Source organism: Balaenoptera acutorostrata, chromosome 15 (genome assembly GCF_949987535.1).
Source record: "Balaenoptera acutorostrata chromosome 15, mBalAcu1.1, whole genome shotgun sequence".
In the NCBI taxonomy this organism is placed as follows: domain Eukaryota; kingdom Metazoa; phylum Chordata; class Mammalia; order Artiodactyla; family Balaenopteridae; genus Balaenoptera; species Balaenoptera acutorostrata.
This window is the reverse complement of record NC_080078.1, coordinates 377162-402587: the sequence shown is the minus strand read 5'-3', so window position 1 is coordinate 402587 and position 25426 is coordinate 377162. Positions and strand designations below refer to the sequence as shown.

The window sequence follows — 25426 nt, the reverse complement described above, 5'->3', positions numbered from 1 at the left end:
GCGCCTGGGAGAAACGCGGACGTCCACCAATCACGGGCGCGCCACTCGGAGCTCCTCGGCCAATGCGGAGGCGGCCTACCTAGGCGCCCAACCAATCGAGAACTGTTGCCGAGCCGTGGGGCGGGGAAACGGGCGGGGCTCCGAGGCGGTGCGCGGCGCGAAGGGGGCGGGGCGAGAGAGCCGGGAGGAGGGGCGGAGGGGTCCCCCCAGTCTCAGGGAGGGTCTGTGTCCAGAGGAGGACGCCGGTCTCAGGAGGACCCCGGTATGGGCCGGCAACAGCCAGGCCGTCCCGCGCCGTGGCCGCCATCCCTGCAACACCCGTCCCTGCGCTCCGTGGCTGTTCTCGAGCCCCCGCCCCCAACACCCAGTACCTGTGCGGTCTCCGAGCTCCGCCCGCGTCCCCAGGTGTGCGCGCCGGGCCGCAAGTGCGCTCCTCCGAGGCGGGAGGTGGCGGAGCTGGGCCCTCCGGCTGCTGCCCCGGGGCCTGCCGAGGACAACTGCGCCTTCCTGACCTGCACGCTCCTCCACCCACGGACCACACAAATAACAACAGGCCACTTTTGGGTGGGGTTTTGCAGTGGCTGAGCCCTGCCCTTTACTATCTCTTGGAGTTTCACAACGGACTTGCCAGGTAGATAAAGAAGCTATTATGATCCTACTTTACAAAAGAGGAAACGGGGCTCCAGCGGGTTAGAGGGCAGGTGAGGGCGGGAAGAGCCTACCACATTGCCCGCTCAGGAAAAGACTTCCAGCGCTGCAAAGGAAAAACCAGTTGCGAGGGCCATTTTTTTTTTTTTTTTTAAAGGATTTTCTTATTTATTTATTTATTTATTTATTTATTTTTGGCTGTGTTGGGTCTTCGGTTCGTGCGAGGGCTTTCTCCAGTTGCGGCAAGCGGGGGCCACTCTTCATCGCGGTGCGGGGACCGCTCTTCATCGCGGTGCGCGGGCCTTTCTCTATCGCGGCCCCTCCCGTCACGGGGCACAGGCTCCAGACGCGCAGGCTCAGCAATTGTGGCTCACGGGCCCAGCTGCTCCGTGGCATGTGGGATCTTCCCAGACCAGGGCTCGAACCCGTGTCCCCTGCATTAGCAGGCAGATTCTCAACCACTGCGCCACCAGGGAAGCCCCACGAGGGCCATTTTAATGAGAACATATTTATTACAGTAATGGCAATGGACTAATGCAATGTTAGCTGGCTGTCCTTGTAGGGTTTATGAAGAAAAAGGATGGCCTTTTTCTTCTCTTAGCTTATTAACTCACAGCACAGGGGCTGTGTCTTTAGCTGAGCTTGTAGGAAGTCTCATCCCTGGTATAAATTTTACAGATGCCGGTAGGTGTTTCATAAGCAGGGTAGGTGTTCATCAGGAGCATTGGCAGAGAGAGGAGAGAAGGTTGTGTCTTTTGAGTGTTGCCTGGGAGGGCGGGGGGTGGACTGAGGAGAATAAAGATCCGGATGAAGTCTAGGCCTGTGTTGTCTAGAGTAGCTACTGGCCCCATGTAACTGTTGATCACTGGAAACGTGGCTAGCCCGAACTGAGGCGAGCTGTGTGTGTATAAAACAGAATTTTGAAGACTAAGTATGAAAAAGAAGGTAAAATACCTCACTAATATTTTAAAATATTGCTTATGTGTTAAGTTGTAATATTTTGGATATGTTGGTTAAATAAAACATTATCAAATTAATTTCATCTGTTTCTCTCTGCGTTTTTAATGCAGCTACTAGAAAATGTGAGATTTCATAGGTGGCACTCATGGTGTTTCTAGCGGACAGCAGTGTAGACATCCGCGGACACTTCTGGGTAAGGATTCCACAGGGAAGGCAGATCACAGAATCAATCTTCTTCCTCCCGATAATTACGAAATGACCAAGACCAGCTTAAAAGAAGAAAAGATATTTCACCGGCAACAACGAACAGGGAAGGGTGCAAAGCCACGTGCCATAAGGCCAAAGGAGGGGACGAGATGCTGGCGGGGCTCCATGGGACCCCCAGTACCTGGTGAAAGGAAGCTCACGAAATCCTGGGGGTCCCGCCAAGTTTGAGAGAAACAGCAGAGGATGGCAGGCGGCATCGGGAAAGGCACGAACAAGCCTTTGAGGGTAGAAGCCCGTGCTTCCCATCCTGGGCCGGTGGCGGTGCGAGGCAAGGCCAGCAGCCTCTCAAATCACTTCAGCCACACCCGCTCCCACCCCAGCTCAGAATCCGGAATCTGAATGCCTCTCAGCCTTGGTGAAGGTGGGCACCAAGGCTGGGCTCACCATTTAGGCCTCCGGGCTGGGGAGTGGGGAGCGGCGGGGGGAGGTGGGGGGACACGGGGGGACGGGGAAATGTCCCTGGCAAAAAAAACAACAGAAACAGGCCCTTAGAACACTCACCAGCAAGAGGAAACAAGCAGGACAAGATGCCCTGATGGAGGAAGCAGTAGCTGCCAGCCCCCCACCTCCAGCACACAGGGAAGGAAACCCATGACTCTCCCTGCTCTGTCTCCTCCACCTGCGGGGAAAGAGGCTGCAACCAGGGACAGACCCCCCTGGTGCCGACTCAGGTGAGCGCCTGGAGGACTTCTCTGGAGGGACTGCGCCCACCCTGACCACTTCCATCTCGTTTGTGCTGGCTTCGGCCGGCTTCAGCTGGTTGGTATTGGTCTGTGCCGGTGGGTGGGTGTGAATGAGTTCACCTGGCACTGCAGCTGCTCCGGGCCCTTCAGCACGGCCACAGTCACCTGGAGAGCACCCAGCCCTGCTCCTCTGGAGGCCGAAGCCCGAGCAGGAAGAGACTTCCCCATAGGCACCGCCAGGGGCGTCGAGAGTCCTCCCTCCCCTTGCCGTGCTGGCCCCGCTCCCATGCTCTCTGCCTTCCCTCACCCTCTTGCTGTGGGCCTCCTACTCCACGAAGTCTTCCCCACTCACCTGGCCCACCTGTGCCCCTTGACTTCGACCCCAGCATGCTCACCTGGACGGCTTCTTGGGCACTTACTCCCAGTCTTCCTTCTTATTGGGACCGCATTAATTTAACATGTTTACTGGATGCCTACTGTGTGATCTGTACTTAGTAGGTGTCGGGATCCACCACTGAAAATCAAGTTTGCTGCCCACCTGACACACCTACTTTCCAGTGGGAAGAGCCTTGCGCAACAGATACGTGTGTTTGTGCGTGTGTCTTATGCTTATAGAGTGAGAATTCACTATTCAAGAAAGCAAAATGGGTGGAAACACTGGTTTCTAGATGGAAAAACAAAAGAATTCTTCAGGTGACAGGTAGTTGGAGTGAGACAATCACAGTGCAGGCAGTTAACCTGGAACCTGATGTCTTATGGAGTTAAATCACGGGAGGGAAGAGAAAACTCCAAGAACAAAGCTACTTTTCCTTGAAAAAGAAAACAGCGCTCACAGTGTCATGTGTGCAGAGACGGGGCATGAAATGTACTCAGGAAATGACAAGCTGTTAACTGAAAAATGTAGGTTCTATATGATTCCATGTGTGTGTAGACACACACACACACACACACACACACACACACACACACACACACACGGCACAGAAAATTGCCAGTGATTCTATCCAAGTAGGGGCATTGTAAATTGTTTTCTTATTTGACTTTACCTGTATTTTGCACAAAATACTGAGAAATTTTTAGAAATTTTAGAAGTTTAGAAATGTTAAACTATGGAAAAAGTACAGTAATATGCACCCTGACTCCACTGTCCTAAATTAACAACTACTAATATTTTGCTGTTTTCTCATTGAAATTTTATTTTTAAAGAAATAAAACTAGATTCCAGATGAATGAACACCTAAATGAAAGGAACACTACGGGGGCTTCCCTGGTGGCGCAGTGGTTGAGAATCCGCCTGCAAATGCAGGGGACACGGGTTCGAGCCCTGGTCCGGGAAGATCCCACGTGCCGCGGAGCAACTAAGCCCGTGCGCCACAACTACTGAGCCTGCGCTCTAGAGCCCGCGAGCCACAACTACTGAAGCCCGCGTGCCACAACTACTGAAGCCCGCATGCCTAGAGCACATGCTCTGCTACAAGAGAAGCCACCACAATGAGAAGCCTGTGCACTGCAATGAAGAGTAGCCCCCGCTCACCACAACTAGAGAAAGCCCGCAAGCAGCAACAAAGACCCAACACAGCCAAAAATAAATTAAAAAATTAAATTAAAAAAAAAAAAGGAACACTACGATGTCAAAAGAAAATAATGAAGGAGGCTCTGTTTCCCAGGGGTGGGGAAAGATTTCTTAAAACAAACCTCAAAAGCACAGACCTTATGATGAAACACTGATGGATCTGATTACATCAAAATGAAAGATGTCTGCTCAATAAAGATACCGCGAACAAGCCAGCAGACAAATGACAGGTCAGAAGATATCTGCCATCTTTAAAAGACAAGGAGTTACTGTTTAGAATATACAAGAAGCTCCTGCAAATCAACAAGAAAAAGAGGAATGCAATAGGAAAATGGGCAAAGGATGGGAACAGGCAATCCACAGAAAAAGAAACTTAAATGCATGACAAGAATATAATAAAGAGTCGCTTCAGCCCATTAGTAATCAGAGAAATGCAAATTCAAGTAACTCCATACCACTCTACCCCCGTCAGATTGGCAGCAATCAGAGTGGACAGCACCGAGTATTGGCGGGCATGTGGAGGGCCCAGCTCAGGGGGAGGGGCCCTGGAGCAGTCAGGCTCACAGAGACAGAAAGGAGGAGGGTGGGCACCAGGGGCTGGAGGAGGGGGATGGGGGTTAGTGTTGAATGGGGACAGAGTCTCAGTTTGGGAAGATGAGAAAGTTCTGGAGATGGACGGTGGTGGTGTTGCACAACGATGTGAATATTCTTGATACCCCTGAACTGGACACTGAAAAATGGTTAAGATGGTAAATGTTATGTGAATTTTAGTACAATTTTGTGGCTTCTGGAAAGCAGCCTCCCCGAGGTACCTCCCGTGGATGAAATCCTCCCACTCATTATAAAATCCACCTGCTTGGGGGCTTTAACCCATTCCAAGGGGAAAGGGCAGCATGAAAATAGTGACCCAGGAGCCGGATGGGCCAGAATGAAGGCTGCTCCCAACGTGGGGCACAGGTGTCCAGACTCGTGTAACCAGGAGTGAAGATGCTGGGAGGTTTCAGCTCCCCAGGGATCTCTCCTGTGCCCTCTGCAGCCCCCACCCCTTTCCACCGCCTGTCCCTAGCCCCTGGAAACCACTAGCCTGCCCTCTTTTCCTAAAGTTTTGTCATTTCAGAAATGTTGTATAGGGACTTCCCTGCTGGTCCAGTGGTTAAGACTCCACGCTCCAAATGCAGGGGGCCCGGGTTCGATCCCTGGTCAGGGAACCAGATCCTACATGCATGCCACAACTAAGAGCCCACATGCTGCAATGAAAGGTACCGCACGCTGCAATAAATATCTGACATGCTGCAAGTAAGACCCGGTGCAGCCAAATAAATAAATATTTTTTAAACGACGTTATGTAAATGGTATACGGTATATCAACTTTTGAGGTTGGCTTTTTTTTTTTTTTTTTTTTTTTGGCTGTGTTGGGTCATCGTTTCTGTGCGAGGGCTTCCTCTAGCTGCGGCAAGCAGGGGCCACTCTTCATCGCGGTGCGCGGGCCTGTCACTGTCACAGCCTCTCTTGTTGCGGAGCACAGGCTCCAGATGCGCAGGCTCAGTAGTTGTGGCTCACGGGCCCAGTTGCTCCGCGGCATGTGGGATCCTCCCAGACCAGGGCTCGAACCCGTGTCCCCTGCACTAGCAGGCAGATTCTCAACCACTGCGCCACCAAGGAAGCCCCGAGGCTGGCTTTTTAAACTCGGCATGATTCCCTGGAGATTCACTCAAGTCAGTATGTTTATCAGTATTTGGATCTGTGTGGTTTTTTTTTTTTTTTTGCTGCACCACGTGGCTTGTGGGATCTTAGTTCCCCGACCAGCGATTGACTCTGGGCCCATGGCAGTGAAAGCTTGGAGTCCTAACCACTGGACCACCAAGGAATTCCCATGGATCTGTTATAATGCGAGACTTTTTAAAAGGAGATTGTAAACACGATAGGACTAATCAATTGGACCACGATGTGGATCTTTCTGTCGTGGTGAGTAGGGCGCTGTCCCTCCTCCTGTCCCTCTCTGACGACACTTCTCTGAACTTTAGGGACACCCTTCTCTCATGCAGCAGGAAATGGGACGCAGACAAACGTACACTTCACGCTGACTGGCAGCCCTGTTCTCCTGAAGCCACGACACCCGGACTCCCAGGGTCATCCATGTGATGACGACGTCCTGACAGCACCAGGGCTTAGACTTGTGGGGACCCGTTCCCGTTCTCAAAAGGTGCCCACCCTCCTGGTGGCCGCAGACATATGCTGGTGACCGGCTGTTTATGCATCAGGTCCTTTGCATGTGTGAGTTTATCACACAGGCTCCCATGTCTCAAATGTCCATTCTTAAACGCCCCGAAGCGTACTGGAAGTCTCCGTAAGGTAAACCTCTCCTTCTTGGGGATGTGGCTGTAAAGCAGAGGTAACTGAGATTTGAAATCAAAGTGGGATTCTTTTGAGTTCTGAAGCATTTGTTGTCATACAGGGAGTGTTTTTGCCTGTGGTGAGTCACTGTCACAATCTACACAGACCATCACACAACCAGGTGCAGCCAGTTCATCCACGTGTGGCCTCTTCAAAGACCCTCCAACCGGCTGGAGAAAAGCATATGAACCTCTGTCTTCCTGTAGGCCCTGAGTCCGTTCTCATCCCTCAGGTATTTCCAGACTAGAGGAGGGCACTCCTTTCCTGCACCGTGAGCGATAGGCTTTGACGGCAACCAGCACGTGCACGTCTTCTCTCTGACCGCCAACAACGACAGGTATCTTGTAGGAAGTATCTGAGAGGCTTCTGCTTCCATTTCTATGGTCAGAAATCTCCTTGCTTCTGCATATTCAGAGGAAAGTGAAAGGTGACCCAAACTTTCCTTATGAAAAGCCCAACATTGCAGGTAGGCAGATCTCACCTTTATGGGCAGGGTTGTGTGTAAGGGCTGGAGGGCGCTTAGCAGCTAAGGTCTGTTCATTTCTTTGGTAAGAAGGTCACTGACCGGGCTTTCCTGGTGGCGCAGTGGTTAAGAATCCGCCTGCCAATGCGGGAGACACAGGTTCGAGCCCTGGTCCGGGAAGATCCCACATGCCGCGGAGCAACTAAGCCCGTGCGCCACAACTACTGAACCTCCGCTCTAGAGCCCGCGAGCCACAACTACTGAAGCCCGTGCGCCACAACTACTGAAGCCCACGCGCCTAGAGCCCAGTACTCTGCAACAAGAGAAGCCACCGCAATGAGAAGTCCGCGCACCGCAACGAAGAGTAGTCCCCGCTTGCCGCAAGTAGAGAAAGCCTGTGCGCAGCAACAAAGACCCAATGCAGCCAAAAATAAAATAATAAAAAATAAATTAAAAAAAAAAAAAAGATCACTGACTGACGGAGTTTGCCAGAATTTACCTTTGCACTGGCACCAAACACGCAGACGGATGAGCACAGTTGAGTTTGTGGACAAGATAATGACAATCTTTGTTTTATGTATTCTGCAGTCTCATTAAACTCTTCACAGACATCAAGAAGACGATTTGAAACTCCTTTCTTCCAATCAAAGCAGCTAAGAGCTGGAAGAACAGTGTTTTGTTGCCAGGATCGCATGGGTCTCATTGGGGTGAGATCTGAAGGGTCAGCTCTACTCTGTCAGGGCAGGAGACATATCTCTTAGCAAAATCTTAGTTCCAATCTCAGAATGCGGAAATGTCACTTTACTCAGCTCCACAGGGCATGAAGGGACAATGCATCCCCAAGCTCCTGCAGCGGCTACTGACCATCTGTGGCTTTGGAGAGACAAAAAAGTTGTGGCTGGTTTACAAGAACTTTCCTGTCACATCAGGGACTCGAGGTCAGTCCCCACCTGTGCCTTCATCCCCCTCCATTTGAAAATCCATATCCAGATCTGTGCAACCCCACAGCCTGAGGCTTTTGCCACTATGCAAACTGCCACACTCATAACCACAGTTTAGAAAACATAAGAAAGTATTTAAAATTTTTTTTAAAACCCATAGATCACTTTGATCCCATCACCCAGAGGTAACTTTTGTAAACATTTTTATGTCTGTTCTGTCACTTTCTGTGTACATATGCGTACATTTTTATAGACGTGCACCCTGTATATGCCGCTTTGCAGTCTGCTTCTCCACCTAGGATGCCCGTGGACATTCTTCTCCGCCCACAGACAGAAGTCAAGCTCTCAGTGCAGAGAAGAACCGAGCACAGGCAGTTTCTCCTCTTCTCACCTAAGGCTTCCTTGAAAGGATTAGTGGAGAAGCACGGAAAGGAGGTGGGTGGGGACGGGAGGCGCCAGTAGATGACAGCATTCAGCAAATCTGGGCAAGGAGAAAAGCAGTTAGAAGAGTGGCCGAGGGAGCAGCACCCCAGAATAGGCACGGCGGTGGGGAGGGGGCTGGGGTGGCCTGGGCAGAGGCGGGGGCTTGTCTGTCCTGGTCTCGGAGGCTCAGCTTCGGGGTGGGGCTGGCACCGGGGATTAACCAGAGCTCTGGGCGGAACAACTGCTCCCTCCCAAATGCAGGCCACAGAGCAACTGGCAGTGGGCCTGGCTCCCTGGTCCAGAAGCCAGATTTCTCTTCTCCAAACAAATCAAGCAAACTGCTTGGTGCTTTTAGAGTGGGGCGGGGCTCCCCAAGGAATTCCTCCGTCGGTCCGGCACCTGGTAACCCTTACCCTTGGACAGGACACTCCCGTCAACCTTTCTATTTAGAGGAGAGGCCTGTCAAGGAAACTGAGTTAGCTGGAATAACCAAGTAAGATCTGACCACGTCGAGTGATGGGAAAGATTCAGTTCCATTCAGGGTGCATGGAATTCTCATACATTTCTGGTGGGACCGTCAAATGTTACAACTACTCTGGAAAACAGATCAGCAGTTTATAATATAGTTAAGCCTACACTTTTTATGCCATCCAGCAATTCCACCCCTCGGCATTCGCCCAGGCAAAATGAAGACGTATGTCCATGCAGAGACTTGTACATGAACGTTTCTAGCAGCATTATTCAAAACCGAACTGGAAGCACCCAAACGTCCCTCAACTGATGAACAGGTAAAAAATTGTGATACAATGGAATACGACTCAGCAATAAAAATGGAATGAATAACTGATACATGCAAAAGTGTGGATAAGTCTCAACAACACTGTGTTGAGCATGACAATATAGAAATGACATTGTCATCTGTAATGTCAGAAAGCAGATCAGTGGCTGCCCAGGGCCTGGCTGTGGAGTGGGGTTTGACTGGGAAGGGGACCAAAAAAAGTTTTGGGGGTAATGGAAATATTCTATATCTTGATTGTGATGGTAATTACACAACTGTATATATTTGTCAAAACTCATCAAAATATACACTTAAAATGGGACCATTTCATTGTATGTAAATTAAATCTGAATAAAATTCACTTAAAGAAAAAGAGACTTGGGACTTCCCTTGGTGGTGCAGTGGATCAGAATCCGCCTGCCAATGCAGGGGACACGGGGTGGATCCCTGGTCCGGGAAGATTCCATGTGCCGCGGAGCAACTAAGCCCACGCACCACAACGAAGGGTAGCCCCATCTCGCCGCAACTAGAGAAAGCCCGCGCACAGCAACAAAGACCCAACGCAGCCAAAAATAACAACAACAAAACCCAGAGACTTAAAAAGTAAATGGTGAAAATAAAAAGGTCAATAGAATACTTAGAAAATAAAGCCAAATAATTATCTTAGGACATAGAAGAAACAACCCAAAAAGAAAAAGAGGAGGAAGAGGAGAAGAAAATAGGTGAGAAATGATGGAGCTGTGGAGGATGGTCCAGGATGTTCAACTTCATGTACACAGAAGTTCCAGAATTAGAGAATAGAGAAAACAGAGAGAAAGTTCTTAAAAACAAAGAAACAAACAAAAAATTGTAGAAAATGAAAGGGCCCCTCAAGCACAGATCAGGGTGAATGAAAAAAAAAAATCCCCATCTAGACTTGTTCTTGTGAAATTTCAGAGTATTAGGGATAAAGAGACATCTTAAAAGCATCTGGAGATAAAATTCCAGTGACTTCTCCAAAGGAATGACCATCAAACTGTCAACTGCAAGATAATGATAGAGCTGTGCCTTCAAAATCCTGAGGAAAAATTTGGAATCTAGAAACCGATGCCAAGTTATGAACGCAAATTAAAGGCCTTTTTAGATATGCAAAGACATCCCTTTCTGAGGATGTGCTTATAATGTACTTCAGCATATGAAGCCAGAAACCAAGAACAGGAAAAGCACGGGACCAGTGGGCCATGGGTGATGTCCGCAGTGACGGCCGGGCAGCGGGCCTGACAGCAAAGAGGCCAGGGGCTCTGAGACAGACAACTGCAGGGAAAAAGGCAGGCTGTGGGGGCTTCTATGATCTATAAGCAAAGCATGAAAAAGCATTTTCAATCTGTTCTAACCGTAAAGAGCAATCTTGACAACGTACAAGTAAAAGTCTGGGTGATGGGAGTCGGGAGGTGGGTGGAAGGTGGAAGGGCAGAGGAAAGGACAGGACTCCTGTCTTCCATTGGGGGAAAGGATAGCGATACCGTCCAAAGCTGGCGGGACAAGATATAGAGATTTAAGGATTGTATACTGTTTAACGCCACACAGGTACTCGAGGAAAACCTACAAGAATAATAGAATTATAATAAACGGAGGTGGGAGGAGATGCGAAGGGGTAAGTGAGAATATGTTCTCTACCCTCACCTGATGTGGTCCTGACGTCTGACTCTTGCCGTCTGTCCAATCTTGCCTCCTACCGTCTTCCTCTCGATCATTCGTAAGCTCCCTGACTTGTCTCCTTGCTGTTCCTCCAACTTGCCAAGTTTGTCCCTGCTCAGGGCATTGGTACCTGCCAAGCCAGTAGAGACAGGTTGGGCAGCTGAGATTCCACAGAACCACATTCATCCCAGCATCTCACCAGCTCGCGCCTTCCTGAGCCACAAGGGTCAGCCCTGATGCTGAAGGTCCCTTGCTCACCTGGTCCAAGAGAGCGGTAAATTCACCCCTGTCCACTTGTACTTTGCAAAAATAGTATACAGACTTCCCATGTACTCTTTGCCTCATTTCCCCCAGTGTTAACATTGTTATGTCTCATACCTTAAACACTTTAAAAAAAATTATTTATTTTTTTATTAAGGTAACTAAGAATACTTAAAAAAATTTTTTATCCATTTATTTGGCTGCTCTGGGTCTTAGTTGCAGCATGCAGGATCTTCGCTGCGGTATGTGGGATCTAGTGCCCTGACCAGGGATCAAACCCGGGCCCCCTGCATTGGGAGCGTGGAGTCTTAACTGCTGGACCACCTGGGAAGTCCCTATACCTTCATCGCTCAGTTAAGGTGTTTTGGTCAAGTCTCGCCACTGTGAAGTTACTATTAATCCCTTTGTAATTAAAAAATATCTTGGGGCTTCCCTGGTGGTGCAGTGGTTATGAATCCGCCTGCCAGTACAGGGGACAAGGGTTCGAGCCCTGGTCCAGGAAGATCCCACATGCCGCGGAGCAACTAAGCCCGTGCACCACAACTACTGAGCCTGTGCTCTAGAACCGGGAGCCACAACTACTGAGCCCACGTGCCACAACTACTGAAGCCTGCGCGCCTAGAGCCCATGCTCTTCACAAGAGAAGCCACCACAGTGAGAAGCCCGTGCACCGCAACCAAGAGTAGCCCCCGCTCACCGCAACTAGAGAAAGCCCGCACGTGGTAACGAAGACCCAACGCGGCCAAAAATAAATAAATAAATTTATTAAAAAAATTATCGGGGCTTCCCTGGTGGCGCAGTGGTTGAGAATCTGCCTGCTAATGCAGGGGACACGGGTTCGCGCCCTGGTCTGGGAAGATCCCACATGCCACGGAGCAGCTGGGCCCGTGAGCCACAACTACTGAGCCTGCGCGTCTGGAGCCTGTGCCCCGCAACGGGAGGGGCCGCGATAGTGAGAGGCCCGCGCACCGCGATGAAGAGCGGTCCCCGCACCGCGATGAAGAGTAGCCCCCACTTGCCGCAACTAGAGAAAGCCCTCGCACGAACCGAAGACCCAACACAGCCAAAAATAAAAATAAATAAATAAATAAATAAAGTAGCTATAATTATAAAAAAAAAATTATCTTGGGGGAGATATTTGAAGTAATAATCTGTCTCAAAAGTTTTGCCCACTAATCTTAGAATCCATCAGTAGATCTTGCCTGGGACAATTATTACTGTGGTGTGTTTGCCTAATGCTGATTTTCTGTCTCTCTCATTCCTACTATATCTATTGGAATACTTTTGTAAGGAAGGGCTGTCCTTCCTCCCCCACTTATTTATTCTTTTTTTTTTTTTTTCTTTTTGGCCGCACCGCGTGGCTTGTGGGATCTTAGTTCCCCGACCAGGGATTGAACCCAGGCCCTTGGCAGTGAGCGCTAACCCTGGAGCGCCAGGGAATTCCCTATTTATTCTTTCTTTATATCACTATGGACTCGTGGATATTTACATTATTCTGTAACTCATAAGCAAATAACATTATTATTAATTTTGCCACTCATATAGTTCCAGCTTTGGCCACTAGGAGCTCCTTCAGGTTGGCTGCTGAGTCCCCATCCTTTTTGGAGCACTTCCTTACTTTCTGGCAATGCAGGACACGCCAGGCTCATCTTGGACTTTCCCTGCCCTAGCCCTGGAATCAGCCACTTAAGCCCATGTATACGTGTTGCTTGACTTGCAGCGCTCTCTACCCCAGGTACGAAGAAAGGAAGCGGGTGTGGTGAGAAGGAAGGGCACCCCTGCCCTCTCCTTCGCCCGCCCCTGGACCCGGAGACAGGTTCTCCCCGGCTCCCTGTTCTTCCCTTCAGGAAGGGTGGTGCTAACAGCAGGTGGGGTGGGCTCTTGGTGGACCGCGCCCCGCTGCCCCCCGTCAGTATTCCCCAGCTGTGTTTGGGGTGTAGAGCTTGTGCTCAGAGCGTCATCGGAAGAGGGTGGGCTAACTGCCAGCGGCGAAAGCTACGGTCTGTCAGCATCCCGAGCCCCCACTCACCGGCCCCTGGTTCCCTTCCAAATCTCTGGGGGCCGGAGGACAGTGGGAGGGGAGCCCCAACTGGAGGAATGGGAGTCCAATCCCTACCGGCTCGAAGACTTTCTTACTAAGTCACAAGCTTAGGACATGAAAAATTCATTTTTTTTCCAGGTCGTTCTGATCAGTATTTATCTCTACCTGTGTTTCAACTCTGACGTTTAATCTTGCAAGTAAGAGAACGTGCTGCTCAAACTGGCTTAAGCTAAACAGGTTTCGGGGACTCAACTGAAAAGACGCGGTAGGACCGCAGGTGCAACTTGACGAGGGTTCTGGCTCCATTTCTCATCAAAATAACAACCGCCACAGCGGCGCGCCCCGACTGGACCCCCAGCCACCGAGGAGCGGCGACGCCTGCGGGCCGCTCCGGGAACCTGCCGCGCTCCGGGAACCTGCCGCGCTCCGGCGGGGCTGCACGGGGTGGGGAAACTCGGCGGGGGCCACGTGACCCAGACTCGGCCAATCGGGGCCGCCGCCGCCGCCGCCGCCAGAACACAAGGCCGCGGGCGCTTCTGCGCACGTCCGGCCCGGGGCCGCGCCGGCGCCCCGGATTGGCCGAGGCCGGATAACGCGGCCGCGCCCCCGCCGCAAGGTCGGCTGCAAGGACGGCTGGCTGGGCCCGGGGCGTCCGTGAGTCGCGGCTCCGCGGCGATCTTGGGTGCGGCCGGGCCCGGCTGAGACGTGGAGGCCGTTAGGACGCGGGGCGGGAGGAGCGGGGCCCCCTGCCGGCGATGGATGCAGGGCCCGTCAGCGGCCGCGGGGATGGGGGTACTTTCTCTTCAGGCGAGGGCGGCGCGCACCTGCCGGAGGCGCGCAAGGAGGCCGGCCGCGGAGCTGCCGGCGGGAGGGGTGGCTGCGCGCCTGTGGGGGGCGGGGGGGGGGGCGGCGACGGCGGGACCGGGGCCGTCAGCTCCGTCAGCTGCACCCGAGCGGGCGTCACCAGCGCCGCGTGCCCCGCGGCAGGAGGCCAGGCCGCCGGGGCTTCTGGGCCTCGGGCCGGAGTCGGTGGGAGAAATCCCGTCGCTGAACTGTTAGAAGATACATTTTTTTTAGCATGTTTATTGGAGTATAACTGCTTTACAATGGTGTGTTAGTTCCTGCCGTATAACAAAGTGAATCAGTTATACGTATACATACATCCCCATATCTCCTCCCTCTTGGCGTCTCCCTCCCACCCTCCCTATCCCACCCCTCTAGGTGGTCACAAAGCACCGAGCCGGAGCCGATCTCCCTGTGCTGTGCGGCTGCTTCCCACTAGCTATCTGTTTTACATTCGGTAGTGTATATATGTCCATGCCACTCTCTCACTTCGTCCCAGCTTACCCTTCCCCCTCCCCGTGTCCTCAAGTCCATTCTCTATGTCTGCGTCTTTATTCCTGTCCTCCCGCTAGGTTCTTCAGAGCCATTTTTTTTTCTTAGATTCCGTAGATATGTGTTAGCATACGGTATTTGTTTTTCTCTTTCTGACTTAACTTCACTCTGTAGGACAGACTGTAGGTCCATCCACCTCTCTACAAATAACTCAATTTCATTCCTTTTTATGGCTGAGTAATATTCCATTGTATATATGTGCCGCATCTTCTTTATCCATTCATCTGTCGATGGAAGAAGGTACGTTTTTATCTTGTAGGGATTTTGTACACCAAACCGAAATTCCTAATTTTAGTTTTGCCATTAAATGTCATTGAGGCTTTAAAGTCGTATGAGAAATGTTAACAGTAGCTTCTGAAACATTAATTTTATTTTGTTAATAATGGGAAGAGGTACAGGCTAAAGCACTTCCACGAGAGGTGTTAGTTGCTAAAGCTGTCATCCTGCCATGAAAACCAAGGCCACTTCTCAGGGCAAGTGAAGTCTTTCCAGGAGGGTCATTTTCAGCAGGTAAAGAGCTGTAGCCAGGGGAGCAGCAAGACTGATGTGTATGCTTATGTGAAAAAAATACCTCCTGCCTGGACATGCAGCCCCAAATAATCGATCCTGAGGCCGAAAATCCCAACTCAAATGCCTGTCTTGGGAGACTGGAAACGGGCCAGTGTTCTGTCCCAAACCCAGTCCCCCTACGTTAGTTTAAAAGGCCAGTGTTGGGACTTCCCTGGCGGTCCAGTGGCTAAGACCCCGTGCTCCCAATGCAGGGGGCCCAGGTTCGATCCCGTCAGGGAACTAGATCCCACATGCCACAACTAAGAGCCCACATGCCGCAACTAAGAGCTCGCGTGCTGCAATGAGGATCCATGTGCTGCAGCCAAGACCTGGCGCAGCCAAATAAATAAACATTTTTAAAAAATTAAAAAGGCCATTGTTGTCCCCACCTTTACATTTGCCATTTTCACCACTTCTCTTCACTCTCAATCTTAGCCAAAACTGTCAACTCCCTTTTTGAAGAATGGAAATGTAAAGGAACTAATGTAAAGTCCTAGAGGATAAAAGTGCCATCAGTTAGGCCAGGAAGAGAGCACCTAGATTTCTAAATGGATTCTTCTGTCTGCAGTTACCATGTGTTGTCAGCTGACAATGGGCACTGCTTTGCCTCTTCAAATTACACTTTTCCAAAACATTCAGAAAACCCTGCACAAGCACCTAAGAACGACGGAGCAAGTGCTTTTGCCTTTGGGACAGGCTCCAGGCCTGTGTCCCAGCCAGCTCCTGAAGCCATCACTTGCTTGTGGGAAGAGTCACAGGAAGGAGGCTTAGACCCCAGGGAGAGAGGCTGAGGGGTCATGGAGGCTGCTGCCTCCCTACTGAGATAGCAGCCGGTAGTGGAGAGGCAAGCCTTTGCTTGGTAAGGGGACACAACGCTTCCTGCTCCTGCCTGGGGAAGGCAGCCTCTGAGAGCACTTGGTCTTAGCTTTGGCCTTCCAAACTCAGCCAATGATTGTTTTTAGTTTTGGTATTTTCAATTATGAAAAAGTTCACACAAAATCCACACATACACAAGTAGAGAAAACAGTACAACAGGTCCCTAAACATCCGTCATTAGTTCAGTGGTTAAAAAGAACCATGGAATAGCTTTGCCTGTTCTAGAAGTCCAGTAAAAGAGGCACTCCTTCACATCTGGCTTACTTCAGCCTAATGTCTGTGACAGCCACCCATGTTGCAGTGTTTAGTTTCTTTTGATTGCAGTATAGTATTCTGTTGTATGGATATACTACAGTTTTATCCATTCATAATTGTTGATGGACATTTGGGTGATTTCCAGTTTGGGGCTGGAATAAAGCAGCTATGAACACTTGGGTACAAGTCTTTGCATTTTCATTTCTCAACGAGACAACTTTTTGGTAAACCTTTTGCTTCATCCTGAACATCCTTCCCTGGAATAGGGCTCTGGTTACACAGAAGAAACAGGTGTGCTGACTTAGGAGCCAAGACCATCACCCAAGTCAGTCGGGTTTCTGATTTCTGAGTTAGTCTCAGCTGAGTTGTATTTTTGACTATGGAACACGTGCACAAGAAAGTAAATTCAAAGGTACCAAGAGGCATAGACCCAACTTCCACTGCAGTCTCTCAGCCCTACAGGTCCCCTTCCCAGAGGCCACGGACTCTTACCAGTTTCTTTTGTAACCTTCTAGAAATGTCTTATGCACATAAAAGCAAATAGGCAGCTCCTTCTCTCCTTTTACATATGCTGCATTCCATACACAGTGTAGTGTTCCTTGTTTTTTACAATTTTAGAGGTCATTCCATACTGGCACATATAGGGCTCTCTTTGGCTACTAAAAGGTAGGTGTTTCGTCTTCAACCAAGCAACTCACCCTAGAACAAGGGTCCCCAACCAGGGAACCAGGGAGCAAGGGTTCCCTGTTAGGAACCCGGCCGCACAGCAGGAGGTGAGTGGCGGGTGAGCTCCGCCTCCTGTCAGACCAGCAGCAGCATTCGATTCTCACAGGAGCGCGAACGCTACTGTGAACCGCGCGTGCGAGGGATCTAGGCTGCACGCTCCGTATGAGAATCTAACGCCTGATCTGAGGTGGAGCTGAGGTGGTGTGCTAGCGGCTGCAAATACAGATCATCATTAGCAGAGAGGTTTGCACAGAGAACGTAATAAATCAGTCGCTTGCAGACTCATCAAACTCCTATCAGTGAGTGGCAAGTGGAAAACAAGCTCAGGGCTCCCGCTGATTCTGCATTATGGTGAGTTTTATAATGATTTCATTATATATTACAATGTAATGATAATAGAAATAAAGTGCACAATAAATGTAGTGTGCTTGAATCATCCTGAAACTATCCCCTCTCCCCCTTCCGTGGAAAAACCATTTTCCACAAAACCGGTCCCTGGGGCCAAAAAGGTTGGGGACCGCTGCCCTAGAAGGACATGCCTTCATTTAGGTCACGGAAAGGAGATTTTAAAAGGAAGTAAAACTTGGTTTTGAACCACAGCATAGGTAGAGGCAAATAGATAAATTATCTTTAAGAAAATAACTTTCTGAGCTTCTTAAATTCAGGAAATGAAAAATTTCCTGAATACAGCAAAAATTTCTTCCTAGATACAGCACAAAAAGCACAATCCATAAAAGAACAAATCAATAAATTAAACTTCTTTTGGGAATTCCCTGGCGGCCCAGTGGTTAAGACTTGGCGCTTTCATTGCCATGGGCCCGGGTTCGATCCCTCGTCAGGGAACTAAGATCCCACAAGCCGTGCGGCACGGCCAAAAAAAATCACCTTCCATAGGCTGTTAAGATTGTGTCAGGTGTCCTGACTCACTGCAGCGCTGCCTCTGAATAGTTCCCCTAACGATGCACAGAAACGAAAGCGCACCGCTAATGCTTCCGTGGCAGCCGCGTGGCAGCTGGGCTGGACAGCAGCTGAGGGGGGGCACCCAACCCGCCTGCCTTGTGGGAGGTGAGGGGTCGAGCACGTGGTGTCCTCTCAGCCGTGACACTGAACGTCTGAACGAAGGTAGAAGATGGAGCTTCTTGCTGGATGTGAAAATGCGTGGTTCTCAAGGCAGGGGTCCCCATACTTTAGGGACATTGGAATCCCCCGGAGGGCCAGCTGCTGGGCCCCAGCCCATCGTCTCTGATTCAGTAGGTCTGGGCCAAGGCCTGATAATACGCATCTCTAAGAGGCTCCAGATGGTGCCGAGGAAGGACACGCAGAGGACACAGAGGGCAGAGGGCAATCAGGAAGCTGGGGGAAGACCACACCTGAGGGCATCCTCCATCCTTGTAGTCGTCAACTACAGAAATGGGGTTTGGAGAGAAACTGGCTTCAGAGACTCGGAAGGGTCACTGCGGTCAGGAGTTGCGTCACCATGGGGCTGGGGGTGCAGTGACCCAGGTCTGTGCTGCAGGTTCAGTTCTCAGCCCTTCTCCAGGTCCGACCCCCACCCGGAGGGTGAGCCCTTGGAAGCCTTGCTGACACCCTTGTCTTAACTTGTTTGGAGCTCCTGCCACCCGGTGTCCAGACAGGGCACTACAATGAGCAGCGGGGACCCCTCAGTCCAAAGGCCCAGGATTCTCGAGGCTGCGATCACTGTGAGGTTAGATCTAAGGAAAAAAATGTCTCAATTTCAATTATCAAAATACACAAAGACAGGCATACAGAATAGTTATAATAAATATTTTAAGTTATATTTTCAAACACCAAAGCATAAATGTTAGTATTTGATTTTTGGAAAAAACACAGCATTTTTTTCCCCTTGTGTTAACATAAATATTTGGCTTATGGAAATAAAACTCACTTAAAATGAAATCTTTTAGGCACTTGGGGATAGAAAGTGCAGGAAAATATAATACAACTTTACTGTACTGCTACTTACAAGAGAGCAACCAAAATTATATCTGATTAAACATCCTATTTTCAACTGTCAGAATTACTGACCTAAGAAAAAAATACTGTGACCAAATATATCCACATAACATTTTAAATTCCAGTGTATTTTAAATGGGAAAGATTTCACTGATAATAGTTCTTAAGATTTCAAATTCTTTTCAGTCTTTCACTGAGAGATATTAAGTTTCAGGAGAAAGAACATTTCTTTTAATCATTTTGTCTTTTTTCTTTTTACATACTCAAGAACCTTCTTGGTGGGCATTTAAGCAAGAAAGAACCAATGAGCCATGAACCTAGCAGTGCACGTAGACTAAAAAAAAGAATGTGCTGATTTGGTATGAGAAGCTGACATTGAATTTGAAGTTGGCTGTCAGTTTCTGGCAGACCTCTCAGTGAATTGCATGAGTTAGCCATAAAGTACAGAAGCCACTCAGTGAAAGTCATTTATTTCAAAAACTGCTGGGTGTGAAGAATTGTCCCAGGAGAGCACTGGCCGTGGTGCTGAGAGAATACATTCTTCTTGCTGTTAAAGGCTTGCTTGTGGGGGTCCTCGGCTGTCGACAGAAAGGTGCCCTGTGACGAGATTTAAAGGCCACGCGTCCCAGTGCAGGTGAGGCCGAGGCCTGGGTGTTCGCTCCCCCTCCAGCTGTTGTGCTGAGGCTCTGCTCCCAGGACTCTGGTCACGGGGCGGGTGGCAGGGCCTGCAGGTGCTGTAGCAGCTGCTCGCAGTGGGTGGGTGAACGATGCTTATGGAGGACGGCCTCCATCTCTCTCACCAGGAGGTCAGGGAAGAGGACACTGCCTGCTTTGAGGGCCTCTGCAAAACAGGAAAACACCTTTATGATGCCAGGAATAAATACTAAGCCAAGCTTAGCTTCATATTAAAGTTACAACAGCCATAAACAGAGCAGAGTGCAGAGCAAGGGATGTGATCGGGGGTTAGGAGGGCATTGCATAATGATTAAAGGGTCAGTTCTCAAGAAGACATAACGATCCTTATCACGTATGAGCCCAGTAACAAACAACGTGAGGCAAAACCGATAGCTGTGAGGAGAAATAGATTAATCCACTATTGTGGCTGGAGACTCCCGTGCCCCTCTCTCAGAAACGGACAGATCCAGCAGGCAGGAAATCGGTAAGTACACCCAAGCGGAACCCAAGAGCACCATCCATCAATCAAATATCTATAGACTATCTCATCCAACGATAGCAGAGTATACATTCTTCTCAAGCTCCCAAGGAACATTCACTAAAATAGACCACATTCAGGGCCATAAAACACACCTTCACAAATATATAAAAGGACAGAAATCATACAATCTCTGCTCTCAGACAACAATGGAATTGAACTGGAAATCAGTAACAAAGAGATAACTGGAAAATTCCCAAATATCTGGAGATTAAACAACACATTTGTAAATACCACAATGGTCAAAGAAGAAATCTCAAGAAAAATTAAAAAATATTTTGAACTAAATGAAAATGAAAACACAACTTATCAAAATTTGTGGGATGCAGTGAAAAGCAGTGCTTACAGGGAAACTTATACCATTGAATGCACACATTAAAAAAAAAGATCTAAAATCAATAATCTAAATCACCACCTTAGGAAACTAGAAAAAAGAGCAAATTAAATCCAAAGTTAGCAGAAGAAAAGAAGAATCAGAGCATAAATCAGTGAAATCTGAAACAGAAAATCAACAGAGATCATCCACAAAACCAAAAACTGGTTATCTGAACAACTCTTTGCCCACAAATTTGATAACCTAGGTGAAATGGACCAATTCTCTGAAAGGCATAATTTGCCAAAACTCACATGAGAATAGACAATCTCAGTAGACCTATATCTGTTAAAGAAATTGAATCAATAATTAATAACCTTCCCAAACAGAAAGCACCAGCCCCAGTAGGTGAACCAGATGAGTTCAGTGGCGAATTCTACCAAACGTTTAAGGAAGAACTGATACCAATCCTCTGCGATCTCTTCCAGAAGATAGAAGCACAGGGAACACGTCCTAACTCATCCTATGAGACCAGCATTACCCCGATACAAACTCAGAAAAAGATACTACAGGAAAAGAAAACTACAGACCAATATTTCTCACGAACATAGATGCAAAAATCCTCAACAAAATATTAGCAAATCAAATCCAACAATATATAAAAAGCATCATACACCAAGACCAAGTGAGATTTATCCCAGGTATGCAAGGCTAGTTCAACATTTCAAAAATCAATTAACGTAATCCATCACATCAACAAGCCAAAAGAGGCATCACATGATCATATCAATAGATGCAGAAAAGCATTCTGACAAAGTCTAACACCCACTCATGAGTAAAAACATTCAGTAAACTAGGAATAGAGGGTAACTTCCTCAGTAATGAATACCTATGAAAAAACCTACAGTTAACATGATACTTAGGGTAAGAAACTTGAAACTTTCCCACTATAATCAGGAACAAAGCAAGGATGTCCCCTCTCACCACTCTTTTTCAACACCAAACTGGATGTCCTAGCTAATGTGATAAGATAAGAAAAGGAAATGAAAGATAATATACACATTGGCAAGAAGAAATAAAACTGTCTTTGTTTACAGATGACATGACCGTTTATGTAGAAATTGGAAAGAACTGACAAACTCCTGGAACTAATAAGTGATTATAGCAAGGTTGCAGGATACAAGGTTAACATACAAAAGTCAATCACTTGGACTTCCCTGGTGGCACAGTGGTTAAGAATCCACCTGCCAATGCAGGGGACACGGGTTCGAGCCCTGGTGCGGGAAGATCCCACATGCCACGGAGCAACTAAGCACATGTGCCACAACTACTGAGCCTGTGCTCTAGAGCCCGCATGCCACAACTACTGAAGCCCGCACGCCTAGAGCCTGTGCTCCGCAACAAGAGAAGCCACTGCAAGGAGAAGCCCGCGCACACAGCAACGAAGAGTAGCCCCCACTCGCCACAACTAGAGAAAGCCCACGCGCAGCAACGAAGACCCAACACAGCCAAAAATAAATTAAAAAAAAAAAAAGTCAATCACTTTCCTATATACCAGACATGAATGAGTGCAATCTGAAATTAAAACAATACCATTTACAGTAGTACCTTCCAAAATGAAATACCTTGGTATAAATCTAACAAAATGTATAGAAGATCTATATGAGAAAATTTACAAAACTCTGATGAATGAAATTAAAGAAGAACTAAATAAATGGAGAGATATTTCATGTTCATGGACAGGAAGACTCACTATTATCAAGATGTCAGTTTTCCCAACTTGATCTCTATATAGATTCAATGCAATCCCAATTAAAATCCCAGCAAATTATTGTGTGGATATTAACAAACCAACACAATATTGAAGGAGAAGAACAAAGTTGGAGCACTGACACTACCCAACTTCAAGACTTTCTATAAAGCCACAGTCATCAAGACAGTGTGGTACTGGCAAATAGATCAATGGAACAGAACAGAGAGACCAGAAATAGGCCCACATAAATACGGTCAACTGATCTTTGACAAAGAAATAAAGGCGATACAATGGAGCAAAGACAGTCTTTTCACAAATGGTGCTAGAACAAATGGACATCCACCGCCAAAAAACAAAACAACAACAACAACAAAATCTAGACACAGACCTTACCTCTTTCATGACAATTAACTCAAAATTGATGATAGACATAAATATAAAACTCCTAGAATATAACATAGGAGAAAATCTAGGTGACCCTTGGGTATGGCAATAATTTCTTAGATAAACACCAAAAGTATAATCCATGAAAGAAATAATTGATAAGCTGGACTTCATTAAAATTAAAAACTTTTGCCACAGATTGAGAGAAAATATTTGCAGAAGATACATCTGATATATATGGAAACACAAAAGATCCCGAATAGCCAAAGCAATCCTGAGAAAGAAAAACGGAGCTGGAGGAATCAGATGCCCTGACTTCAGACTATACTACAAAGCTACAGTAATCAAAACAGTATGGTACTGGCACAAAAACAGAAATATAGATCAATAGAACAGGATAGAAAGCCCAGAGATAAACCCACGCACCTATGGTCAACTAATCTACGACAAACGAGGCAAGAATATACAATGGAGAAAAGACAGTCTCTTCAATAAGTGGTGCTGGGAAAACTGGACAGCTGCATGTAAAAAAATGAAATTAGAACACTCCCTAACACCATACATAAAAATAAACTTGAAATGGATCAAAGACCTAAATGTAAGGCCGGACACTATAAAACTCTTAGAGAAAACATAGGCAAAACACTCTTTGACATAAATCACAGCAAGATCTTTCTTGATCCACCTCTTAGAATAATGAAAATAAAAACAAAACTAGACAAATGAGGCCTAATTAAACTTAAAACCTTCTGCACAGCAAAGGAAACCATAAACAAAACGAAAAGACAACACACGGAGTGGGAGAAAATATTTGCAAATGAAGCAACCGACAAGGGACTAATCTCCAAAATATACAAACAGCTCATGCAGCTCTATGTCAAAAAAAAAAACCCAATCCAAAAATGGGCAGAAGATCTCAACAGACATTTCTCCAAAGAAGACATACAGATGGCTAACAGGCACATGAAAAGATGCTCAACATTGCTAATTATTAGAGAAATGCATATCAAAACTACAGTGAGGTATCACTTCACACAAGTCAGAACGGCCATCATCAAAAAGTCTACAAACAATAAATGTTGGAGAGGGTGTGGAGAAAATGGAACCCTCCTACACTGTTGGTGGGAATGTAAATTGGTACAACCATTATGGAGAACAGTATGGAGGTTCCTCAAAAAACTAAAAGTAGAACTACCATATGATCCAGCAACCCTGCTCCTGGGCATATATCTGGAAAAAACTCCAATTTGAAAAGATACATGAACCCCAATATTCATAGCAGCACTATTTACAATAGTCAAGACATGGAAGCAACCTAAATGTCCATCAACAGGTGAGTGGATAAAGAAGATGTGAGAATATTACTCAGCCATAAAAAAAGAATGAAATAATGCCATTTGAAGTGACATGGATGGACCTAGAGATCGTCATACTAAGTGAAGTAAGTCAAAGAAAGACAAATATCATATGATACCACTTATATGTGGAATCTAAGAATATTATACAAATGAACTTATTTACAAAACAGAAATAGAATCAGAGATGTAGAAAACAAACTATGGTTACCAGTGGGGAAAAGAGGGGAGGGATAAATTGGGAGACTGGGATTGACTCATACACACTACCATACATAAAATAGATAATTAATAAGGAACTACTGTATAGCAAAGGGAACTCCACTCAATACTCTGTAATGACCTATACGGGAAAAGAATCTAAAAAAGCATATGTATATGTATAACTGACTCACTTTGCTGTACAGCAGAAACTAACCCAACATTGTAAATCAACTCTACTCCAATAAAAATTTAAAAAATAAAAAATTAAAGGGAAACAAAAATTTAGCAATAAAGTCTTAAGAAAGACATATCTGATAAAGGACTATTATCTGTAATATACAAATCTTAAAACTCAACAATATGAAAACAAACAACCCAATTAAAAAATGGGCCAGGGACTTCCCTGGTGGCACAGTGGTTAAGAATCTGCCTGCCAATGCAGGGGACACGGGTTCGATCCGTGGTCTGGGAAGACCCCACATGCCATGGAGCAACTAAGCCCGCGCGCCTAGAGCCCTGCTCCACAACAAGAGAAGCCATCACAATGAGAAGCCCGCACAACACAACGAAGAGTAGCCCCCAAACACAGCCAAAAAAAAAAAAGGGGGGGGGGCAAAGACCTTAACGGACACCTCATCAAAGAAGATATACAGATGTAAAATAAGCCTATGAAACGATGCTTCACATGATACGTCACCAGAGAAATGCAAATTAAAATGAGATATTGCTACACACCTATCAGAATGGCCAGAATCAGAACACCACATGCTGGCAGAATGGGGAACAACAGGGACTCTCATCATTGCTGGTGGGAATGCAAAATAGTGTGGCCACTTTGGAAGACAGTTCGGTGATTTCTTACAAAAATAAATATTCTCTTATGATATGATCCAACAATCACATTCCTTGGTATTTACCCAAAGGAGCTGAAAACTTACGTTGGCAAAAAACCTGCACACAGATGTTTAGAGAAGCTTTATTCATAATCGCCAAAATTTGGAGGCAACCAAGATGCCCCTCAGTAGGTGAATGTATAAATAAACTGGTTCATTCAGACAATGGAATATTAGTGCTAAAAAAAAAAAAAAAAAAAAAAAGAGCTCTCAAGCCATGAAAAACATGGAGGAATCTCAAATGCTTATTACTAAGTGAAAGGAGCCAATTTGAAAAGGCTACAGACTATATGATTTCAAGTACATGACATTCTGGAAAAGGCAAAACTATGGAGACAGTAAAAGATCAGTGGTCGCTAAAGTTTGGGAGGGCGGGGAGACAAAACAGGTGGAGCACAGAGGACTTTTAGGGCAGTGAAACTATTCT

The 25426-nt window shown here is 47.3% G+C and overlaps 1 protein-coding gene across 1 annotated transcript in view; it reads right to left on the bottom strand.

Moving 5' to 3' along the window:
• Positions 1 to 19338: 19338 nt before the first annotated feature.
• DNAAF5 (dynein axonemal assembly factor 5) overlaps positions 19339 to 25426 on the bottom strand; it is a 35668-nt gene continuing 29580 nt past the window's right edge. Inside the window, exon 13 of the mRNA XM_057529416.1 lies at positions 19339 to 19725. Coding sequence (XP_057385399.1) covers positions 19589 to 19725 — 137 coding nt within the window. The 3' untranslated portion in view covers positions 19339 to 19588. The remainder of the gene's footprint in view (positions 19726 to 25426) is intronic.